The sequence below is a fragment of the Lepisma saccharinum genome, chromosome 13 (genome assembly GCF_977018435.1).
Source record: "Lepisma saccharinum chromosome 13, izLepSacc3.1, whole genome shotgun sequence".
Taxonomy (NCBI): domain Eukaryota; kingdom Metazoa; phylum Arthropoda; class Insecta; order Zygentoma; family Lepismatidae; genus Lepisma; species Lepisma saccharinum.
This window is the reverse complement of record NC_139241.1, coordinates 73,416,565-73,432,235: the sequence shown is the minus strand read 5'-3', so window position 1 is coordinate 73,432,235 and position 15,671 is coordinate 73,416,565. Positions and strand designations below refer to the sequence as shown.

General features: G+C 36.5%; 1 protein-coding gene across 2 annotated transcripts in view; it reads left to right on the top strand.

Annotated features, from left to right (window-relative positions):
• Positions 1-15,414, top strand: part of LOC145997412 (TGF-beta-activated kinase 1 and MAP3K7-binding protein 3-like) — a 213,881-nt gene extending 198,467 nt beyond the window's left edge. Inside the window, exons 9-11 of one of the 2 annotated variants that reach the window (XM_083134434.1) lie at positions 1,739-1,798; positions 8,392-8,456; positions 15,117-15,414. In XM_083134434.1, the coding sequence (XP_082990560.1) occupies positions 1,739-1,798; positions 8,392-8,417 (86 nt within the window). In that variant the 3' untranslated portion in view covers positions 8,418-8,456; positions 15,117-15,414. The remainder of the gene's footprint in view (positions 1-1,738; positions 1,799-8,391; positions 8,457-15,116) is intronic. The other variant, XM_083134435.1, reaches the window with a different exon arrangement.
• Positions 15,415-15,671: the final 257 nt, after the last annotated feature.

Genomic DNA, 15,671 nt, shown 5'->3' with positions numbered 1-15,671 from the left:
GAATAAAGATTGCCAAAAATTTAAAATACAGAGAATCGACGCTACAAAAGTTTATAAAGCAATACCAAATCAGGAAACTTGGATTAAATATAAAAAAGGCAATAGCGCAGGCCAAGAAAAGTTATATCAATGCAAAAAGATAATCTTCGGCAAAGTATTGTGAAGACATAAATAACAAAGAGTCTATCGGTACCGTGTGGACTAAATTTAAATCAATCCGCAACCCACATACCCCTTGATTAATACCACACAAGAAAGAGAGACATTCTACAGAACTCTATTAAACTGTGCAATTTCTCTTCCTCAGTGTTTGGAATCTTTGATTTGTGAACCTGACCTTACAGTTGGATATATATTATCTTTTTTAGAAAATGTGACCCAACAATTTAGTAGAAACATTTTTTATTGGTAGTTTTTCTTAATAATAATGTACAAAAAAATGTAAGTTTATGTACAGTGCATAGATAGATATGGGAAAAACTGCTAAGCAGTAATCCCAAATGAAAGTAAAGCCCCTATCACACGGAACTAGATTTCTAGTAGGAATGCTCTAGTTGACGCTGGACTGACTACCCATTTGCTAGTTTTCGCCTCACACGGTACTTGTTACACCGTACTTGTCGATAGTCTTTCGTTCCCATAATGGCGGCAGCGCGAGATGTAAACAACGTATCATCTCACACTTTTAAAATATGATAACTATTCAACCGAGAGGAATGTCGCGTCATATTAAAAAGTTTTAGGTAGAGAAGAATGGCGCTGATAAAATACATACTTTACAACGTTCATTATACACGTATGGAAGAATATTTTAGCTTTTTCAATTGTAAACACCGTGCACTCGGTCACCATAGATGGTACTCGACATGCCTTTCGTGCTGTATGCACTCGGAAACCACAGACAAAAAACGCTACTTTGCAAACTCACAGATTATCTTCACATGGCGAAACTTTGCTCTGATTGGCTGTTCCACAGAATCTAGTTGAAGAATTAGTAGCAATTAGAACATGTCCTATTCCTCCAAACCAGTCAAGCAGTCAGCCAGGCGGCCATGATTGCTACCTAAAAAGTTAGTTCAGCGCCAACTAGGGCATTCCTACTAGAAATCCAGTTCCGTGTGATAGGGGCTTAAATAAAAAAAAATAATAACAATTCCTATAAAAAGGTGTTAGGTACAAATCAATCGTGCTGCTTAAATACGTACTTTATAATGTATACAGTACACGTGTGGAAGGATATGCACTCACTATAGATAGTGTAACTTGATGAGCATTTCGTGCTGTATATATTATATATACATTGTAACCGCAAGAGCTAACCGAAATGTTACATGAAATGCTTCCGTGTAAAGTAATATCTGCTACAATATTTTTGTAAGCATTTATGCTAGTAGAAATGTTAAAGGAAATGCTTCCATCTAAAGTGGGCCTAAGTAACATGCAACATGGAAAAAGACCCCCCCCCCTCTTTTCATGTTTTTCATACTTCATCATGAATGCACATGAAGGTTAAAACATAATTATTGGACTTCTTTCATTTCATTGTGTTTGAATGTAAAATCAATCTACCCTTCCTGCATTTCACACTACACAATGTATTTTGCAAGGAGTATTGCTTGGAGTACATATAATAGTTTCCATATAAATGCCAAGAACTCAGTGCAAAAATATATTTTATCCTAAGAAGTTCATATAAAAATGAACTATGTTATTACTACATTCTTTATTCTACTTTCAGCTGGTGGGGAAACCCAAGATATCCATATTCATGTAACGCATCACAACTTTCCAGCACGAAGTAAGGCAAATGCAATGAAATAGGATTTTTATGTGTGTTTTTTTGTAGTTTGCTTAACTCTTTAATCAGCAGGCTGATGCAGAATGTGCTTGTCATACAATTGGTAGTTAATAGGTGACTTGTTAATTAACCACAAGATTGCAGCTCTGGACATTACTGACAATTTTTGGTTTTCATTACAGTCAACATAAAGGTCCATTTTCTTACTTCAAATAATGTATTCATAATTGCTCATGATGGAGCCTGTGTCTTGGGAGGTTTTGAAGAAATTTATTGCACTGTTGCTCCAGAGAACATTAAAGAAAACATATTTTTTAAATTGATATGGTGAAATGATGTAATTCAATTATGGCAGAGATAGTTTAAAGCAGATAGAATGAACAGAAGATCCTCATTTAGTCCACATTGTATAGTTTCTTGAGACTGCCACATGTAAATAGTTTGTTCAGAATGCAGACAGTCACAAGAAGTACATGCAAAAATTTCACATGAGACTATCATTTCAGTAAAGACAATAGTGAAGAATTCCAGATAAATACAATTATATTGGCTAAATTCAAAATATACATAGTAATTTTAAGATTTTGGGTGAGCATTTGAATGGGTAGTGAATGTATTTACTAAAAAAAATAATGTGTGCCCTTGAGTTATTAATCCTTATACTGTGTGTGAAGATTTTTGTTTAACTGTACTAATATATTAAGTGTTTAAAATCTATTTTGTTCTCGTCATGGTAGTGCTGATAAATTTAACATACATTGTTTGTTGTATGAAAATCTGCAAGGAGTGACTATTGATTTAATTCTTTTGCTACAGATACAGGTAACTTACATGTTGGTAGATAAGCCCATCTTCCCAATATAGTCCCCCTGGTGTTGAGTGCAGTTGCACCACTTGTGTGGCACTTTTCCAGACCATCCTGGAACCACTTTTTATTTATTTATTGAGATATGGCACACACATGCATGGATAGCTGTTTGCAGTTTCGTAATGTGGCCCAAAATGGCACTCGCTCAGATTTTTTCCATGTAGCGATCACAGTGCACCACCATATGAACCAAGATATAACTGCTGCCAAAACTAGGTTAGAGTCCCAGATGTTGTCACTCCTGACCTGCCTTGCAGCATTTGTCATATGTTGAAGGTCATGAAAATCCCCTTTGTGTATGACATTTTGCGAGGGAATGGTATCCCCCAGTTAGCAAAATTTTTGCAAAGCACCCTTTCCCCCTCCCTCAGCTGTCTTGTCACCATGTTAAACAGTAAGAGCAAATCTCGCTAACCCCAACACTCAACCAAACATTCCCCCAGATAACATTTTCCACTTCAAGCACTGGGCATAGGTGTGATGCAACTGGAGCATCATGGATCATACCACACCAGTGATTTGGCTGCAAAGTGGTTCTGTTGAGAAGGTGGGCTTGTCTACCAACCTGTAAACACACTGTATTTGTCACAAAAAATAATTTAAATAAATTAAAATAGTGTAATTTTCCTTGTATGTACGCATTGCTTTCATTGTAGAATTATTTCTCTTGTAGTCTACGGTTGTTACAAGCATAAAAAAAACAGTTTTTGTTGTGACGTTTTAGGGGAACACATGCTCCCTTCATCAGACATTTATTTTTAGCTTGATCCAAGATACGGTTGTAACAATGATTAAAAATTTTTAACAAAAAAAAAAAAAACTTATTCAATGGAACATGTCTGCTGTAACATAGTAACTTAACTGTGAAACAAGCAGTCTGTTTTTATTATTATTTTAGATGAATTTTAGATTAACATTTTTTAATTATAGATCCCAAATCTCATCAGGCAATTCAAAATCATCATTCCTATTACAGAGATTCTTGATGTCTTCCGTTGCATTAAATTTTACCTAGGTAAAGATGGTGGCTTACCCCACTTGTGAAAAAGAAAAGTCCCTAGTGGGTTTATGTTGCCTATCTCATTATTTAATTTCTTCCAGTGTTCTTCTGCAATGAACGAAGCTTCACAGACATTCAAATCTATGTTTCCTGTCACTCTTTTTAAAACCCTTCTCTTTTTAATCATATGCTTCTCCTCGATGACGTAAGCTGACAAACCAGCTCTTGGATTTAAATTTATAATGTCCAAATCATGTTCATGCCATCTTATTGACATTTTTCTTGATGTTTGTCCTACATAATTTTTTGAACATGAATAACTTATATATTCCTGTGGTTTCCACATCTGGTAGAGATTTTCTCATATTGTATTCATTAAATGCTCATTCCAAACTCCTTGGTGATCTAAAAACAATTTTGAAATTAAATCTTCTAAAAATTTTTGCAATTTTATGTGAGAATCCCTTGTGGAATGTTATACAAACTAATTTCTTTGCAACAGATTTCTCATCTTTGTCTACTTTTCTTTTCTTCTTTTTTTTTTTTGTGTATGTAAGAAAGACTAAGAAGATAGAACAAGGGGTGATGCCTGATGATATTTGGGATCTACAATTAAAAAATGTCATAATCTAAAATTAATTAAAATAATAATAAAAACAGACTGCTTGTTTCACAGTTAAGTTGGTATGTTACAACAATGTAACATTGACAAGATCCATTGTATAACAGATTCTTTTTTGTTGAAAAAAAATTAAGCATTGTTATAACTGTGTCTATAATAAAACTAAAAATAAATATCTGATGAAGGAAGCATGCGTTCTCCTTAACCCCTTCCCTGTGAAATTTTCTGACAAAATGGTTTCCCGTTATGTGTATTTTTCTTCTTCTGAGTTTATGTAGTAATATTTTTAAGTAGCTACTGCTTTAGCACAATTCATCCGAGTATCATGGTTCATGTGTATTTTTCTTCAGAATAGAACAGGCTTTCAAATGGTACCACTCACATGTGTACATCAAGTATGAGAAAAGGGAAATCGGGGATAATTCAGGAAATTTCCCTCCGAAAAATCCCTTTTGGTAACTTTGGGGCCCTCTGGACCGGCCCTGGATATAGGTACTCAATTAATCTACCTTGGAAAATACTATGGTCTATACGTAATGCGTCTGCCAAGTTTCATTGCAATATCTTCAATAGGTATGAGGGATGAGGGAAAAAATATTTCACAATCCTGTTTGACAATACTATTAGATACTAATCGGGGATAATTCGGACAAATTTCCCTCCGAAAAATCACTTTTGGTAACTTTGGGGCCCTCTGGACTGGCCCTGGATATAGGTACTCGATTATAATCTACCTTGAAAAATACTATGATCTATACGTAATGCGTCCGCCAAGTTTCATTGCAATATCTTCCTATTAGATACTATTATAAACCCACAAACTCAAAAACCAAAAATAAATCACGAACAGTTCAAATAACGCAACACCAAAAATATATATATATATATATATAAAGCAACTGACTAAACGCAGCACACAAACGCACGTTTGCACTTTGTCAGCATAACACAAAAACAGTTTACTTTCCTCTGAACTACTACTACTACTATTAATTCTTCTTCTTCTTTGTCGGCACTGAAAATCGTGACTTAATAAAAGGTCGTCGTTTCTTAAATAGCAAAACATATGTTTCACCAACAAAAAACGTATTATTCTGTTCAACACAGGTTACTTCAGTCAGAGATGTTCGCGGGCGTAATATTATGCCCAACAAAGAATAAGCTATAGTGACCAAGGGTGTAATATTACGCCGAACACAGGTAAGGGAAGGGGTTAAACGTCTCGACCAAAAACTGTGTTTTTATGCTTGTAACAACCATAGACTACAAGATAAATAAAATAGTATGTTCAGAGTTAGTAACATATAATTTTAAGTGTATCAAAAATGGATGGACTGATCTCAATAGCAATGTGGTTAGCACAGCATGCTACAAGACCAGGGGTCCCAGGTTCGAATCCTGGCCAGGGTGTGTGTGTTCTTTGTGAGTGCCCCTTCATCAATTTCATCACTTCATATCTCATCATCATCATTGTGATTACCCAAAGGTGGGAGAAAAGCGAATCTAAGTGACAAAAATCAAATAAAAAATGGATGGTTGGTTAGAATTTGTGAAGTGAAAGAAGGATCTATGATTTTCAGTAAGGGTATAATGCCAGTAATAATGATTTACGTGGAGTGACAGTTAAAACACGGTAAACCTTAGAATATTCAGCTACAGGATTTGTGCCTGCGACCTCCCAAAAGTACTGTTTCCTACATTCTAATGATGATATTAATGTTTATTATTATGTCCATGCTTTGTTTAATATGAATATTGGGTAGTCATATTTTTACACTCTATACATATTATGTCGGAGATTTCACACCCAATTGACAAGTGGCAAATGACACATGCTGCTTGGGAACGAACCAATCAGCACCAGTGTTTCACACTGTAGCAGTATGGCAGGCTTCACAAGTATGTGTTTGGTGTCACCTGTCGCTTTAGTGTGAAGTCTCCCTAAAAAGGAAAGTTGGGAACATTTTAGATACAGTCAAACATCGACACTTATGCTTTTGGATTTACCATGCAGTACAGTGACCTTGTGTGGTTATTGTGCTGTTCGAACCTGGCCTGTGTAATGTCTGGAGGCATACCGCTTGTCAGCAAAATCAGATCAAATTGTACGAATATTCCCTAAACTCAAGCGCATTTGGTGGCTTTCCAAGACAAGATTTTGTCATGTTTCTCTTTGGTAAATTCACCTCACAACAATGCATAGAGATAACTTTGATCAACAACGTGTTATCAAGAACAGATTCATGCAGTCGGAACGTGACAACCTCAGCCTGTCATGAGTGTCAGTATTTTCCTTCATAGGGGCAGATGTGCCATGTTGAGAAAGATTTATAATCAATCACTACTGTGTAGCTTTTTTCATCATTTTTTTTTTTAAAGATGATTAGTGGTAAACCAATAAAGTGTTGGTATGTGTTGTTATTCTGCAACATAAGTACACAACCACAATATGTACATTGTAGAGTACTGCATAGAACCACTTTCACTTACTTGTACTAGTTCAAAGTCTCCCAAACTCGAGCATGCTACGCTCAAGCATTTACAATGAGATAACATTGTAACATGACAGGCTCATTCTATGTCAAATCAACCGATAAAAAATATTTTTGAACCTTAAGGATTCAGATTTTTTGTTTATATATTGCACCTATCAAGAGAACAAAAACTGCCAAATTTTAGATTTTTTCGGCTCTTAGTTTTTGAGTTATTGACTTTCAAAAAAGCAAAAATCCAAAAATTTGACGACATTTTGAAATCTTTAAACAGCTTTAGATCAAAAACTATTTGACCTAGAGAGCTCAAATCGGAGTCATTGTCTTCTGCTTTTAATGAGCTTTAATTTGAGATACAACATGACTGTGTATTTGATTTTTTAATTTTTAAGAAACTTGAAAAAATGTTTTTTTGAAAATCTCTCTCAAAAACAACATTTTTAATTTTTTTTAAAAAGAAATATGATTTGAAGACATCAATTGACTATTTGAGCGCAAAATTTCATAATGAGACGGCAATGGGTTAATTTTTTGTAATGTAATGTGTGCAAAATTTGCTAAATTTGTTGACTTCCATGTTATAACCACAACTATATGCTGAGTGGTTGATGTTGAAGTCTTCATATTAGTCTATTTTATAATTTTTGGAGTACAAATAACATGAAAATACCTAAAATTTTATCACTTTTGATATCAGGTAAGCAAATTGAAAAATGTATGAGGGGAAGTCATTATATAACAGGAATTTTATTCTAAACTTCATGGAGATTTGAGTTTCAGCAGTCAAAAAGGTTCCTTAGCAACACACCATAAAGGTGTCGTGACAATCGAGAAGTCTGCGCAGTAGCTCATACAGCATGGCGGCTCCACTGTAGCGTCATCCATGCAAACTATTTGGCTTTATTATTTCTCTTTGTTCCGTAATTTACCATCGATATCATGTAAAGGGGTTATGTTTTGGCCATTTGGGATGTGATTGATTGAGATGGTGATTTAAGTCCACTTTAAGCACAGTAAGGCTAATCGGGGCTGGACCTACAGCTTAAAGTGGGATCCGAACCACTATGTGCCTCTACCGGGTTGATTACAAGGCGACGATGCTACCACTGCGCCATTGGGGAGGCCCTTTGGGATGTGACTACTTGTGTTTGAAATAGTCACCACATGTAGTACTAGTCAACCTGAAAGCATTGTTAGGGCTTCTCTAATATTTCAGGTCTTTGTTTTATCCAGATTGTCATGTGTCGCTCATCACTTTGGCATGAAATCTTCATAACAAGTGTTGCCGCCAATTGTCACTTCGGTCTGAAATCTCTGTAATGTACCCTTTCACAGTTATGGAAACAAAAAATTAGTACAAAATACTACAGAACATGAACTGAATCTCATGAATTTCGCAAGACAAGCACTAATATCTTGAAAAGTGTGCATTAACTCTCGGCATAAGATAGCTTGGTGGTATAAAAATGCTTTTATTAGCCAACTAGTGTCTAGCTTTCTTATTAACAAGTTATGAATCATGCTACCATAGCCATTAAAACACAAACTAACAATTTTACTCCTTTTGGAGTCGGTTATAAAAATAACACAACTGCTTTGTATTTTTTCTAGGAGTTATTCATGGTTGGGTTGTATGACATATGGGGGCTCTAGCTGAATCACAGCATTCTACTCAGGTACCTATATTTTTTGCTTTTTTTACTCAGCATGAAGTAGTATAGCTTGCCTTTTTTTTTTTTGCATTATCCTTGCCTTTTTTTGCAACAAAACACTAATTCTTGGTTTCGTTTAATAAATCCAGTGGTGTGCCCAGAAGAGGTTGGACACCACTCCCCTCCCTTTTAAAATAGTATGTGATAAATGAAGGACTGATAGCTGAATAAAAACGTTTCTATTCCATGCGAGCATCCTGCACCGTGGTTGTGCGGTGTAAGGTGTCATGCTTTGGCCTCCGGCTACGGGATGCGCGCAGGTTCGAGTACCCTGGGGAAAGCGTAACAACTTTTCTTCTGAGATTTCGGCCTGTGTATGGGACCGGTAGCCACCCAACATCGTAAGGAAATTTGGGAACTATGAATGAGTAGTGTAACCCGTTCGTGAAAACCTACAACGACGACTGGGTGTTCGTCATGCTGACCACACGTCACCCCGTAACCGGTTGGATGGTTTCCCACCTTGGGTGAGTGAGTGAATAGGATAAGGTGGGAGTGAGGCTGGCAGCCAGTAGGTAGGCCTGGGCCGTCAATGGGCTGTTGCGCCATGGGTTATTATTATTATTCTATATGACCATATTCTATTTTACGAAATTCTTAGGCATGGCACGCATAAACCTGTTGTATTTGAAAAATATAATATATAAAAATTTGGCCTTAATATTCCACAGGTGTAATATTTCTGACAAAGAATTTAAAACATTACACTACTAGCAAGTATTGTATTACTTTTGTTCTAGATATTGGATATGTATAGCTTATATTATTATATATTATTATTTTATATATATATAAAAATGGATTTATGTGTGTATATGTTTGTTCCGGCATAACTTGCGAATGCCTGAAGCAATTTCAACTAAACTTGCAAACTGGAAAGAAATACTAAAAAACTCAATATGCTGACCAAGGCAGAAATTTATTTTATTATAAAACATAAACTAAACGTAACGTTTCAACCTTCTAGCAAGGCCTTCTTCAGACTCTGCACCAAGTACAAATGTAACAAGGTACAAAACAGGATGATATATATATATACAAACATTACCTCCCTCCAGACTATTAGAAAGTTGAAATACTGTGGGGTTACGACACCCCTGGGGGGGGGGGGATGGTGGGAAGGTCATGACATGTAAAAATAATCAAAAACTACCAATATTATAGGTCTCGCGCCACAACTTGAGCTCTGGGGAGAAAGTATTCAAGTTGACTGCGGAGGCAGTGACAACCCTCAATTAGTTCTCCGCCCTTCAAAAGCAGTGTTTGCAACCACAATAATTTCTTGTTATTCGATTCCCAATATATGTTATGTTACCAGAATGCCTGATAACCAAGAGCAGGGTGCGAAATCACTGCAGATTGGGGGGGGGGGGGGAGCAGAAAGACAGACACACAGACAAACACACACACATGCACGTTAAATATATGTCAATTATTAAATAATCAAATTATATTATAAAATATACAATATATTGTATCGACTCTTTCGTTCAAAATGTAATTGCAAATTGAAGATTTTAATGTACTACGGATGCTATGAACAATGATTTGCGTAAGGGAGGAGGGGCAAAAATTAAGAGACATTAAGATGATAATAGTTTCCTGTATAATATTCACATATAAATGCTATTATTTGTTTTATTAATATATTTATATACTTCGTGGTTGCTAACGAAAGGAGATGAGAAATGGAGAAGAAATAACAAGTCGGTCTAATTTCTGTGTTCTGGGGATTGCTGGGTTCAGTGTCCTAAGAGATGAGGCTCTTTGTTGTCCTCCAGTCGGGTGACATTATTTTCTGCATACCACTCCATGGTAGCCCTGGAAACATAACAAGTCGCATGATTGTCCTGGAACACACATTCTTCGTTTCCATGAAACGCTACAACATGGTGAGCATGGAGTTGTCAAGAATATCTCGGTAGGACGCAGACGTCATGTGTCCATACACCGGTACCAGTGGACCCACGCCATGCCAGCTGAAACAACCACAGAACATGATGCCGCCACCACCATATTTCACTGTGGGCACTACACACTCTGGTAACAGACGTACTCCGGGTAATCGCCATACCCACACTCTCCCATCTGATCGAAACAGTGTGAAGAGTGATTCATCGTTCCATAGAACCTTCTGCCATTGCTCCACTGTCCAGTTTCTCCAATCTTTACACCAGCATAGTCCCTGCTGTTTATTGTTTTTTGTTATCAGGGATTTGTGGGCAGCGGCTCGACCATGATAACCGAGCGCATTGGCCTCCTTGCGAAGTGTCTTGGTCGAAACAGTCAAATTGGTCGCACTTTGAAACTCTTCTGCAATCGAATGCATCGGATGGGTTCTGTTTTTCCGAATCTCCCTCTTCAGCACTCTCCTGTCTCGGTCATCCAATGTCGTGGGTCTTCCACTTCGTGGTGCATTGCTGCAGTGTATCTTTTCCTTCCCCTTCTTGATGAAAAAGGCTACAGTTGATTTAGGGACCTGTCGGGCATCAGCTATGCTACGTATACTCATGCCTCCTATGGAGCAGCCTACTATGATCCTTCAAACATGCTGAGCTCTTTCCTGTCCGTCATTTTATCAGCGAATGACCTGAGAAGCCTCCTGCTGCCGTATATATACCCGTCTGTACTCTATTTTCCATGAGGAGTTTGTTTCAGAGTTGAAACCGGGGTGTCCAATGACTTTCCTCCACATAGTGTAGTAGTAAACTAGCCACAAATCTTTATCTCTTGAAACAACTTGCACAATACAACGTAACTGAAATTAATAAAACTATCTATTATGGACTTATTTACCCTCATATTGAATATGGCATTGTAGCATGGGGTAGAGCTTCTCATACTAATCTCCAGAGTACTAAGACTTCAAAAAAAGGCTTTGAGAATTATATTTAAATTAAGTTTTAGGACTCCTTGTAAAGGAATTTTTAAAGAGCAATGAATTTTACTTTTTCTCTCTACATATATAAAGTTATCTTATTTGTTTTATATACTGGTCAGGTGACCAAAAATTACCAAATACATAACCATAACACTAGAAGCAAAAATGACTACCACCTAAAACAAAACAGACTGCAGCTATCAAAAAATACACCACTGAATGCTGGAATATGGTTTTATAATAACCTCCCAAACAATATTAAAATACTCACCCCCTGATATAAACGAACATTAGCTATAAAAGAGTATTTGCTAAAGAAAGCACTATATAGTCTATGTGAATTTATGGAAAATATAGGACTAGACATTAACTAATAATACCTCTAGTTATTTAATTATGCTATATGTATTCTTTGTTATTTCCTTTAATTTTAATCGATAATCATTTTGTACTGTTTATAACATATATGCCCTCATGTTTTGAAATTCTATATAGTAATATCTCTTTTATGACAAAGTTTTATATAATCTTTTTAGGACATATCATATTCTTAACATCGTATATTGTAAACTATTTGTGGACAAAACTCTCAATATTCCACTTGTTACCCCTGACTTTTTCCATGTCTATGTATCACAGGTTTGTGGAAATAAATATTATTATTATTATTAAATATAATTGTGCAATTAATACACCCACTGCAAAATGACTTTGGACCTCATGACAAAAGCACAAAAAATACAGAAAATTCATGTGAAAAGCTATTATTTCAGATTCCGTAAAAAAATGTCATTCCATGTCCAATATTTAGGCTTCGTTTCCATGGAAACCTTTCTACAATGGAAAGTTGAATCTCATTTTTAGCCATTGTTGTCGTTTCCATGGAGATGATTTGAAATAAACAATTACGTACGTAATTTCAAACGCCCATATCTGCATTGCTAATTAACATAGAGAAATGATTTTACGCAGAATGTATTCAGTTCGATGCCTTCTATCGGATTCCGTAGAAAATTTCATTCCATGTCCAATAGTTAGGCTTAGTTTCCATGGAAACCTTTCTAACAATGGGAAGTTGAATCTCATTTTTAGGACTTAAATTACAGGGTGAGCATAAAGTCTTTCCCTGATTACAAACTTTTATTGCTCAAGAACTATGCTAGATACAGATATGCGGTTTGTTGGAAATGGTAGCTTAACTCCTAAAGTTTTTTATCAGTACACTTCGACATGTGCTCCCTTTGTTGCCCTTAGAAAGTCTAGGCGATACTCAATTTCTCTCCATGTCTTTGGCAACATCTCTTCCGTCACCGTCTCTATAGCATCCCATTTTCGTGTCTGAAGAGTTTGCATATCAGGAACTGGTGAATTAAACACTGTGTCCTTAACGTAACCCCATAAAAGAAGTGAAGAGGGGTTATGTCCGGCGAACGCGGTGGCCATGATATGGGACCGTCTCTACGAATCAGACAAAACAAAGAAATGGAAAAAAAACTTAATTTATTGCACTAGTTATTGCCATAGGTTTTATTTGCCTATCTACCGTGGAAGTAAAGATATATATATATATTCATAATCAGGGAAAGACTTTATGCTCACCCTGTACTTCCGAAGTCTTAGTGATTGCATGCCCAAGCGCATTCAAATGGTTCTCAAAAGTAAAGGCAACATGACTCCATATGCATTTTTTTGCTGTATCTAATATCTTAATAATAGCTTTTCACATGCATTTTATGTATTTTTTGTGCTTTTGTTATAAGGTCCGAAGTCATTTTGCGGCGGGTGTATATTATGGAATTGACAATAATTTAGATGGAACAGTTTATATTTTTGTATCAATGTGACATAAGAAACATGAAGCACATGCTTAGCATGTTATCTTGGTCTGGAGTAATTGACATTTCTAGAGTATCCTTGAATATTTCATTGTAAACGGTAAACTCATCCTGTGTGCATGACACCTTGCCATAATGGCAAAAGAGGATGTGTAGGGCCCTATGGATTTTCTAACTTAGCTGTACTGGAGGTGATCAGCATGAGTTTACAATTTAACCCTTCATTAGGCACATGGGGTACCAGTGTTCCCATTGATATTCAACACTAATTGCAACCCTGTGAATCATACTGCACGTGAGTGCTTTTGCATAGCTGAACGTTCTTTCTTTGTCTTTATTCTAAGCTCTTGTGCAGTTCTGTTGTGCTTGTAAGCCACATAATATTATAAAGTTAATGTCAGTTGCATGCTTGGGGTACAGTTATCCCCACACACCTAAACACGTAGCAAGAGAATTTATCGGTGTCAAAATACAGAGCACACAGCAGAGTCCAATGTTGTACGGAAATAGGTTAGTGAGGAAAAGGAGGACACAGCTAGGTGTTAGTGATAAAAGTAGATATGATATTGCTTCAGTTGTTATGCACTTAGGTGCATGGGGAACAACTGCACTCAAGCATACGACTGACGTAAATTTATAATTACATCATTTAGAAAGTGCAGCAGAAAATGTCAGCATATCTTAGAAGAAAGAATGTTCGGCACACATGCGCAGTATAATTGATGGTGTATTTCATACCCTAAAGGTACTTAAAGGGTTGGCGGACAGGTGTACCCCATGCACATTGTACGTTGCAGAAAATGTCATGCTTAACGAGGGTTAAGCAATGCCATATTTCAAAACTTTGATCTAGAAAACAGAATATATGGCTCATAAAAGTAGATTTTCCAATAAATATGAACACTGGTATTCATTGTGCATCTTACTTTCTGTGTTGAGGATATTTGTCAGCAGTCTAACTTCGTACTACATCTACTGCTTATGTAATATAAGTATTGCCACAATAAAAAAGATCAACACAGTGATTAACGTTGCAACTACAGATCTCATTTCAAACTCTCCAATAAAGATTAGCCTATGTGTGTATAAAGTTGATGTAAAACCAACTTTGATTTTTGTTTTTCGGACTATATCTGAAGCAATGCATGTGTTGAGTATCGTGTACAGTGGGATGCATAAGTATTACCACACATTGTCCATCACCAGTGGCAGCGATTGGGTTCCAAAACTAGGGAGGACAAAGAAAGTATATTTTCCCTTGTATATAAGGTTTAGCATAGTGCGGGGGCAAAAGTGGCAAAAAGAAAGGGGGGCAACTGCCCCCCCAATCGCCGCCACTGTCCATCATTAATAACAATAATAACCTGTGTGCCAACCTCGCTCCAATAGAGGTGGGAGATCAATCTACCAGTTACGGGGTGACGTGTGGTCAGCATGATGAACCCCTAGCCATCATTGTAGGTTTTCTATGATCGGGTTACGCTACTCACTTGTAGCTCTCCAATTTCCTCACGATAGTGCGTGGCCACCAGTCCCATACACAGGGCGAAATATGAGAAACAGTTATTACACTTACTGCAGGAGACTTGGACCTGCATGTATCCCGTAGTTGGAGCCAAAAGCTTGAACCTTGGACCCCACGGCCATTGTGCGGGACAATTGTCCATCACTACCTTAAATTTTCTCTTCCTACTTGTTTTTGAGAAATAAAATTTTATTAATTTGGTATAGAGGTTTCTCTCCTGCTTCGTTGTGTTTTACTTCATTTCTTGAACCTTACATTGTGTAAAGCAAAGAGAATAAACATGCTGATGGACAATTTGCCAGGTAATACTTGTGCATCCCCCTGTACTATGCACTACAATGTACTATTATAGTCAGACTTTTTATATCTTCTTCTTCCAACAGTTGATGAATCCTGACATGTCTCAACTCTGCACTTCAAGCAGTTGAAAGCACTGAAAGTGAAGCTGAGAGATTGAGTTATGACGAGGAGAAATACTAGAGCCCACAGCAGCTTGGTGTGAGACTGAATATGCTAAACAAGGTGTTCCATGCTTCAATGTTGTGCTTTGAAAATCTAAGCAATGCAGTTGCGAAACATCTGCATACAATTAACGATAAGCATATAAATTATACACCCAAATCGTTTGTGTACTGTGAAGATGTATATATAATTAGAAACAATAAATCATTGTTTCCTCACTATTCTCTTTTCTACCTTGAACAAAAACCCTTGTAATAGGTATGTACATACACATCAATATGACACTATGTTTTATAGTAGTATAACAACTGTATAATAATATAATATAAAAGCATACAAAAAGTCAATTTTAACTTTAAGTTATGTTATAGTGCATTAGTATCGTTAAAATACAATATTGTGTGTGCAGGGTGTATCAGAAGTCCCTTACCACCTCTTGTAAAATCTGCAGTGATGTATTTCCATGGAATTTGATA